Source organism: Vulpes lagopus, chromosome 12 (genome assembly GCF_018345385.1).
Source record: "Vulpes lagopus strain Blue_001 chromosome 12, ASM1834538v1, whole genome shotgun sequence".
Taxonomy (NCBI): domain Eukaryota; kingdom Metazoa; phylum Chordata; class Mammalia; order Carnivora; family Canidae; genus Vulpes; species Vulpes lagopus.
In genome coordinates, this window is record NC_054835.1 from 36,566,234 (window position 1) to 36,575,063 (window position 8,830).

At 57.8% G+C, this 8,830-nt stretch overlaps 1 protein-coding gene across 1 annotated transcript; it reads left to right on the top strand.

Moving 5' to 3' along the window:
* Positions 1–223: 223 nt before the first annotated feature.
* HOXB9 (homeobox B9) lies at positions 224–5,745 on the top strand. Its single transcript, XM_041724093.1, has 2 exons — positions 224–1,023; positions 3,755–5,745. Exons 1-2 carry the CDS (start codon positions 507–509, stop codon positions 3,988–3,990), a joined length of 753 nt encoding a protein of 250 aa, XP_041580027.1. The 5' UTR covers positions 224–506; the 3' UTR covers positions 3,991–5,745.
* Positions 5,746–8,830: the final 3,085 nt, after the last annotated feature.

Here is an 8,830-nt window from a genome sequence, read left to right on the forward strand (position 1 = left end):
TGCATCCCTCCCGAGGCAGCCCGCTGCTTTCCCTCCGCCTCTCCTCCGCCCCCGCCGCCCCATGTCGAGAACAACCCCCCTTCCTGCAAAAAGAGGGGGGTGGCGGGCGGCCGGCAGCTCGGGCTGAGGTTACGTGGCCGCCGGAGCCCTGACGTGATAGCACATTGCATCAGCATAAAACAATCCATCCTCGATATGGAATGCGCTGCGGACGGATGACAGCGAGAGCGCAGCCCCCTCGCCCGATTGATTTATGTTGGAGCTGACGCTTTATCAGGCAGTCGGAAAAACTTTGACCAATCATTTTGCAAGGAGCGCTGAGCCGGGCTGCTCCACTGTACTTTGTTGGCTGAGAAGTTGAGCAGGGGGTGGGGGTGGGAGGGTGGGGGGCTGGGGGGGTCGCGTCCGAAAGCCCTCACACCGGTCTGGGTGCCACCTCTCCCTGCTTGGGCGCCGCCGCGCGAGCGCTTCCCTTCCCCCTGCGAGCGCCCGGATAATGTCTGAGAATGTCCATTTCTGGGACGCTTAGCAGCTATTATGTCGACTCGATCATAAGTCACGAGAGTGAGGACGCTCCTCCAGCCAAGTTTCCTTCCGGCCAGTACGCGAGCCCCCGGCAGCCGGGCCACGCGGAGCACCTGGAGTTCCCCTCGTGCAGCTTCCAGCCCAAAGCGCCGGTGTTCGGCGCCTCCTGGGCGCCGCTGAGCCCGCACGCGTCCGGGAGCCTGCCGTCGGTCTACCACCCCTACCTGCAGCCCCAGGGCGTCCCGCCGGCCGAGAGCAGGTACCTCCGCACCTGGCTGGAGCCGGCGCCGCGCGGCGAAGCTGCTCCGGGGCAGGGCCAGGCGGCGGTGAAGGCGGAGCCGCTGCTGGGCGCGCCTGGGGAGCTGCTCAAACAGGGCACGCCCGAGTACAGTTTGGAAACTTCGGCGGGCAGGGAGGCCGTCCTGTCTAATCAAAGACCCGGCTACGGGGACAATAAAATTTGCGAAGGAAGCGAGGACAAAGAGAGGCCGGATCAAAGTAAGTTATAAAAAGTGAGGAAATACCAGGCCGAAGGCCAGGCGAGGGGGAGGGGAGGGGAGAGGCAATAAACTGCGGACAATGTGAAGGGAGACCGCGGCGGTGGCCGGAGAGCGAGCGGGGGAGGAGAGGAGAGGGAGGGAGGAAGGAAGGAAGCCAGCAAGCTGGGTGCCCCCGAAGGGGACACTGAGGCCGCGGGAGAAGCGCCGCCCCCACTCCTGTGCGTCCTGGAGGGGACTGGGGCGCAGGCACCAGCTCGCTGGTCTCTCGGCCTCCCTTCCCCCACTCCCCCGGGGCTGGGCGCTCGGCGCTCGGGGCTCAGAGCCCGGGAGGAGGCTGACGACGGCCGGCCGGGAGAGGGGCTCGCGGGGCCGGGGCCCGGGACGCAGCCGGCGAGGCCGAGAGCCCGCGCGGGCGAGGGCTGGAGCGCACGGGGCTGCCCGGGGCCGCGCTGCTGGCAGAGCTCCCCGCGCCACGCGCAGACCGTAAAAGCCGGCCAAGGGGAAGTGGGAGGGGGCTCATTAGGATTTTATTTGCGATGCAACAGCTTGGCGGAGGATTGTTCCTAGCAGATCTCACGCAGTAGCCGCTCGGGGTCCGCAGCCGGCGCCGGGAGGGGCGGGGAAGCTCAGAACCTGGCGACTGAGCCCCCTCCCCGGATGCGCCGGCCCCTCCCCGGGAGCCTTCCCTCCGGCCGCCCCCTCCCCTCCTTGGCATCCTTGCCTGGGTTGCAGCTTCCTTTTCTGCAGCCCCCGCTGCGCTCCGCGGGGCTCCCTGGCCCCAGTCGGAGCTGTCCGCCTCTCCGGGAGTGCGGGAATCGCTTCTGAACTTCGGGGCTGACAGCCAGAGTGGAGAAGGAGAGATCCCGAAGGGACCCTGGGGAGAGGAAGGGTGGGGGGAAGGAGGCTTGCGGAAAGGCGGATAACTTTACTATCCGATGGTAGTTACCCCTCATCTCCCACTCCTCCAAAAGTACCCCCGCCAGGAAGCCCAGTCTGGCTAATTTCCAGGAGGTGCTGCTGGCTGGATGTAGGGTGGGGGGAGTCTCCTGCTTTTCATTTCTAAGGTTGAGAAAAGCAAATTGGTTGGGGGCTCTTAACTCCAAACAATTACCCCCACGCTGGCCGGAACAAGTCCTCACTCTGTACTCTTTAGGGGGAGTGAGGGTCAGATTTTTTTTTTTAAGTTTCTGCTTGCCCTGCCAGATTTCCCATTAACAAAGTGGCCCACAGGCCCTTTGGGGCACCCTTGTCTGCTGGAGGATAGAGAGCTGCCGCACGCCCCTGAGGCCCCTGGCAGGGCCCTACCACCTCCAGCCTGCCCGGATTAATAAGGACAACTAGTGTTTGGGTAACACGGGCTCTTCCCCAAACCTCCCGGCTCACACCCAACCAGACCCCCATCCCAAACCCCCAAACTCTGCCTGGAAAGCCCATTACTGCAAGGCAGTGGTTTGGCTAGGATCAATTATTAACAGTTTTTTTTCCTCTTTCATATTTAATGCGGCTGCGGGTCCCATCCCAGGCAATCACATTAAGGAAATAGCACTGCAAATTGGTAAGACATAGTACTTAGTGTAGGAGGAACCAGAGTATTTTTTAAAAAATATATTCAGTGCTTTTCATTTGGGGAGAAGAATCTAGCAAAGGGTGGCTGTTGTTTTTAATTGGCCCTGCTTTATTTGGCAACTTTTCTGAGTTGGGGGGGTGGTCAGGGAGAAAGCCGGTAAAAAGAAGACAAGTCTGTATATATTTTGTTTCCCCTTACCCTCCCTTCCACTCAATTATCCCTTTCTCTGCTCCTTCTCACCACATGGAGATAGTTGGAGTTAGGTGTGCTGTGAAGGGCTTTCTGTTAACCCCCTCATCATCCATGGCTCCCCACCTTGGGACTGGAGCAATCTTGCCTCCCAATTTCCCTGAACTTGCTTTAACCAAAATGCGAGCTGAGCGGGAGCGGAAAAGGAGAGACTATTGCAACCATAAGTTATCTGTGAGCCCCTGGCGCTCCCTTGTCCACAGGCTGGAGTTGATAAATGGTTGCAATTGGGTTGCATGTGAATTGGAGTGTGCTGGATGTTTGCGTCTCTAAGTGCAGACCCATGTTTGCGAGGTGTGTGTGTGTGTGTGTGTGTGTGTGTGTGTGTGTGGACAAGATATCTACAGACACACATGCCTGATGCCATGTGGCCAGGAAATGCAAGCTTGTGATTAAGGCAGGATGCACTCTGACTGGACTGGAGAGCCAGGTCTCTTGGCTGTGGCTCTGGCTGAACAGAAGCAGCTCTCCCCCAGCCCAACCTTTCTCTTACCTCCCAGAACTAGGGCCAGGTCCCTTCAGGTCAACCACCTCTGGTTAGTCTGGTGGTGCTGGGGGGGGGTGGCTGGGGGGGTGCTTTAGCTATGCAGGGCTTTGACCTGAGTCCTAACCAGTGGGGACCCAAGCAGAGAAAGAGACTGAGAGAGATCTTGAGGCAGGCAAAGCTTTGGAAATGCTGAGAAGCCTGGTACATGTTTGGCTCCACTCTGTCCAAGTAACTCTCACCTGGAGGTGTCAATAGCAACTCCTGGCCCATCTCTGGGACCTTTTCTGGGAATGTGAAGGCCCAGGTTCCCTCTCTGCAATGCAAGACAGGGGAGTGAAGGCCAGGGGTACGTCCTCTTCCAAAGGAGAACATGGGGGCCTTTCATCCCCCTTCCTTTCTTTGATTCTATCGCTGCTTCTCTTTCAGCCAACCCCTCCGCCAACTGGCTGCACGCTCGCTCTTCCCGGAAAAAGCGCTGTCCCTACACCAAATACCAGACGCTGGAGCTAGAGAAGGAGTTTCTGTTCAATATGTACCTCACCAGGGACCGTAGGCACGAAGTGGCCAGACTCCTCAATCTGAGTGAGAGACAAGTCAAAATCTGGTTTCAGAACCGGCGGATGAAAATGAAGAAAATGAATAAGGAACAGGGCAAAGAGTGAAGACACCCCCCTCCTTCCCCAGCCCTCCCCGCCCCTTCCCCATCTCACGCTTATTTATAAGTGATGGCTGCAGGGCCAGTGCTGTCTGGGATGTATTCAAGTGAATGGGGAAGGGAGTCTTTCTCTTCAAAGTCCTTTTCTGCATCTAGAGCATCTCCAGTCCTTTGCCCTTACCTGTCCTTCTCCCTGAGCCTCAGAAGGAAGTTTTGTTGATTTAGAAGATAGACATGTAGTTGGTTTCTAACAAGGTAATGGGCCACAAGGAAAGAGAGACCCTAGTCGAGCCCCTAGCAACCTCCTTAATTTTTCTGGGAAGCCCCTAGCCCCTCATTTCTAGCCTACCTATCTCCACCCCCTACTCACACCTATCCCAGAGTCACCCAGAGACACTCCAACTGCATACAGCCCCACAGAAGTCCACATACATAAAGCCTGTAATAACGGGGAAAGCTCACAGCCAACACTCAAATGAAGTGACATCCCAAATGCAGACCATCGCACCCCAAATCTGGTAGAACAGCCCTCAGGCCACCAGTAAGCCCAGGTTTTACCCTTGATACAAATACACATCAAGAAGATGTCTAGAGACACACTCCTGAATGAGGCTCTCTGCGGCCCAAAGGGCTCAGCATCACCATACCGTCTCTATGGAATCCCCAATTCTATCCCATCTGGACCCAAGGGCAAATGGGAGTAAACGGCCCCGGCTGGTGGGCTAGAAGGGGCAAGGAAAAGCAGCAGTGGTCTTATGAAGGCATCCCCGGACTTGTGAAGGTGTTCCACACACACATTTTGTTGCAGGAAATGTTTAATTCTGCATGTTTTTTCCCCTCTCCTTCCAACAAAAGGAGGTCACATCGTGGGTCGTAAGCCTTGACAATGTTGTCTGTCCGTTCATCTGTGCCCCGCTTGACAGAGACTGTAGCTTCTCTTGCTCTGCCCCGGCCCTGCGTTCTTCCGCACCCTCCCCAGCTCCGAAATCAACTCTTTCGGCCAAATCCACCTTGCACCAGCGAGTCAAGCCGCCCCTTGGAGAAGCCCCCCCACCTCCACCCCCTCTCCATCCTCCACTTGCGCAACCCTAGGAGAGAGACAGGAAAGCCAGGTCAGGAGAGTCCTATTGAGAATTTATTGTGAATCGATCCCCGGAAGATCCCCGAAGCTCCCTTCCGGGATAACTCGTGGAGGACAGGGAGGAGCGAAGGCTCCAGTGCGGGGAGCCCGGCGCGTCCCTCCCCATCCTGCCCACCACTGGCCCAAGCGGAGGAGCCCGGGCCGGCGGCTGCCCGCCCCAGCACGCGACGAGCCCTGCCCCGGCGCCCGGCGGCCTTGCCTCCCGCGACTCGGGCCTGGACCGCGGTCTCCTCGGCTGCTGCGCGCGATTCTGCGCAACGCGGTCCCGCGTGCAAAGGAAAAGAGGCGAAACCGCACCTAGGCAGCAGGCCGAAGCTTCCTCTCTGCTTCTCCTCTTCCCTGCTCCCCCATCTGTCCAGCCCCCTTCAATTTCATGAACTCTTCTTGCTCCCGCTTCTCCCGACCCTGCAAGGGAACATTCCAGTAGAACTTTGTTTGTTTGGGGTTTTTTTTGCCTTGTCGGTGGCTGTCGTGAAATTGTGCTGTGTTTTGTGATTTCTTTGGGGGTGATTGTCTCGCCTGTTTTCAGTTGTCGCTTATATCGGGAGGGTTGTGGGTGGGAATGGGGAGGGCGAGGGGCCTAGAGCTCTGGTTGTTTGTTTTGGAAGAAAAAAAAGAAAAAAGAACAAAAAAATATATATCACTCTAGAAATAAATCTCTCCGTGTCTCATTCTGTGTTGGCCCTCCTCACCTGGCCAGAGGTGGAGGTCCTAGTTCCAAGAGGACAGCTGGGGGAGGGGGGAAAGGGTGGGGGGGAGACTCCTGTGCCCAAGAGGTGTCTCCTTAGACCTAGCAGAGCAGACTCCCTGGTGGAGAGAGAACTGATCTGGACCCAAGGTCCCAAGACCTCTGCTTAAACTGAGCAAGAGCCTTCCAACAGGAGAGCTGGGAGACTGGAGGGGGATGAAAGGAAAGATTGGTGGTTTGGAGAGGGGTCTGGGTCTGCAGGGAGCAATGAAATCTTCCTCTAAAGTGGCACTGGAGACCTCACTACCAACTCCAGGGCCAGAGGGAGGGCAAGGCCTGCCCTGCTACTCCTGAAAGCCGTTCCTCTCTTCAGGTGGCTGAGAGCATCACCTTGGTTTGGCCACTTAAAAATAGCATGCAAGTGGGGAAGGCACTCACTTCCTTCAGCTATCCCTGCAGCAGGGCTACTGGCTGGGGATAGAGGCTTTAGGAAGGCCAGGCTGTCCTTCTTTCCACTCCAGAGGAGTGAATCTCTTAGGGTTCTGGCCCTCAGTCGGAGTTTGAGGCACCGATGTGAGCTACAGGGTGCAGCCTTGGTGTAAGGCTGGTGGAGTCTGGAAGGGGGAGAGGCCTGAGCAGGGGGGTCCCATAGATAGGAAGGGACAGGGAGTTTGGGAGTGGAACAGAAATGTCTCAGGAGAGAGAGAGAGAGAGAGAGGAGAGAGAAAATCCACTTCCCACTCAGACCCCAGAACTCACTTGGGTTTCCAGAAGCACCTTTCCATCCCTATCAGATTGTGGCGACCCCGCCAGGGCCTCTTTTGAGGACGCTGTTCCCCAGGCCTGGCCTGTCTCAGCCGGGCGTGGGGATTCGGCTGCTGTCCGGCTGGCGCTGGGGAGCCGGCCGCCAGCCCCGGAGCCTCCTGCCAGGCCCACCCCAGCGGCGCTGCAGCCCGCAGAGCCCCAAGGTCGGGGGAGAGGTGGGGACAAAGCGTGACCCGAGCGAGAGGCGCCTGGACGCGGAAAGGCCAGGCCTACCCCTCTCCAGCGAACGCAAGGCGGCCGCGGACAGCTACCTAGAGTAGCAGGAGGCAGGAGAAGGCGAAGCTCTTGGCTCCCGCAGGGCCGGGACCGCATTCTCCAAGGAGGGAGGGTTCCGTTCATTCGGGCTCTAAAATGAATCTGGCTTTAGAGCTTGTGTAGACTAGGCTCCCTCCGCATCCCCGGCTGCCGGAGCCCGCCGGGGCGGAGGGTGAGCCCGAGCGGGCACCGGCTTCCTCCGGGAGGAAAGGCAAAGGCGCGGCTGGAACCCGCCCCGGAGCGGCGGGGTAGGGGGCCTGGCCTCCCGGGGAAGCCTCCGGCGGCGGCGTCTGGGTCCCGAGCCCGAGCCCGGGGTGGCTTCTTTAAAGACAAACAAAGGCGAGGATGCGGAGGCTGGGAAGCCGGAGATGGGGAAATCTGCTGTCATAAAAGAGAGCGAGCGAGGCAGGAGAGGGAGACCGCGAAGAGTGCGCGACGGAGAAGCCGGGAGAGGAATTCAATGCCGTGTGCGCAGCAATAAAAGAATATGACCGCTATAAAAGTTTATAGCGTATAAATTTCTGAAGGTTAAGGAACTAAACAGCAGCAAAGCAAACAGTGAGGGGAAACTTTCCGGAGCCGAGAGAGAGAGAGCCGTAGCTGGGCCTGGGCTCTGGGGCTGGCGGGTGCACGGGAGGGCCCCCTGGGCTCTGGAGCCCCCATCCACACCCGCCCCGGGGGCCGCGGGGCCGCGGGGCTCGGGGTTTCCGGGGAAGGGGGGCCCAGGGTGCAAAGGGAGGAAAAGAGGAAAGAACACTTTGTTGTCACAAATGCTTCAGAGAACGCAGTTCGGGCCATTTTCTTTGTTCTTCGCACCCCCTCCAGAACCGGGCGTCATAAACGAGAAGCCCCCTGCGCACACGCGCACACACACACACACACACACACACACATGCACACACACACACGGGTCCGGCGGGGCCAGACGTCTGGGCGCGGCAGCCTCTTGATCCTTTTACAGCCCCATCCCAACCCTCCCAGGCCTCTCTTCTCCCCCACCCCAAAAGCCCAATTGTTTCTTCTCAGAATTTGAAACAATCGTGTTGGGTTTGAAAAGTGCTCGGCTTCCCCTTTTACGGGCCATAAACGGTGCACTGCCTGGCGGTCTCCGCCAGAAATTAGGGGTTTGAGGTTGGAGGCTGAGAGGGTGGAGGGCCGGGGGTAAGTAGGAGATGAAAAAAGCTTATGGGTTCTTTTTTCCCTTCCCTACACCCCAGCCTTTTTTTCTTTTTAGCTTATCTGCACAATTTCATGAGCCATTTCCTGATTTCCGATGCCTTTTCTGTCGCCTGTTCTCGTTTCCCTCCCCCTTTTCTGCTAATAATGAAAGTTTCTCCCGATGCTCGCCTGGTTGGCAGGCTCTCCGGAGAAACTGGCCGAGCCGGTGGTGGCGGCGGCGCCTTTTCCCAGAACAGCCGCTAGATGGCACCCTTGCTCCACGTGAAAATCCCCGGTGCGGCGGCTGCGGACTCTGGCGGCTGCTCATCGCACCTTGGTCGGGCCGGAAATCTCTGAACTGAGCGCTACCAAAAGTCATGAATAATTTGCGCGTAATAAAAATATAGGGTTCATTATGGCCGTTTCCCCCATTTTATAGATTTCAGATAGAGCGTATTACCCCCTCTCCCCTTAAATGGTCAATTTTCTGAATTTACCCCAGGAGGAGGTGTCAGTGCTTCTCACCCATTTTCTGTGGTCGGCAGGGCAACAAATGCATGAAAACGGGGAACGATAATAATAATAATAGGAAAATGGGAAAAAATAAAAGAGGAGAATTGGCTCTGAAAAATGAGATTTTCCGGGAGGGGGGCTAGATGAAGGTCTGCGGATGCGGGTGAGCAGGTCAGGTGAAAGGGGAAAGCCGGCAGAAGAAGGTCGGACGGAGAGGAAGCTGCCCTGAAACGGGATCAGCAGCAGAGGGAACCGGGTGAGCCAGCC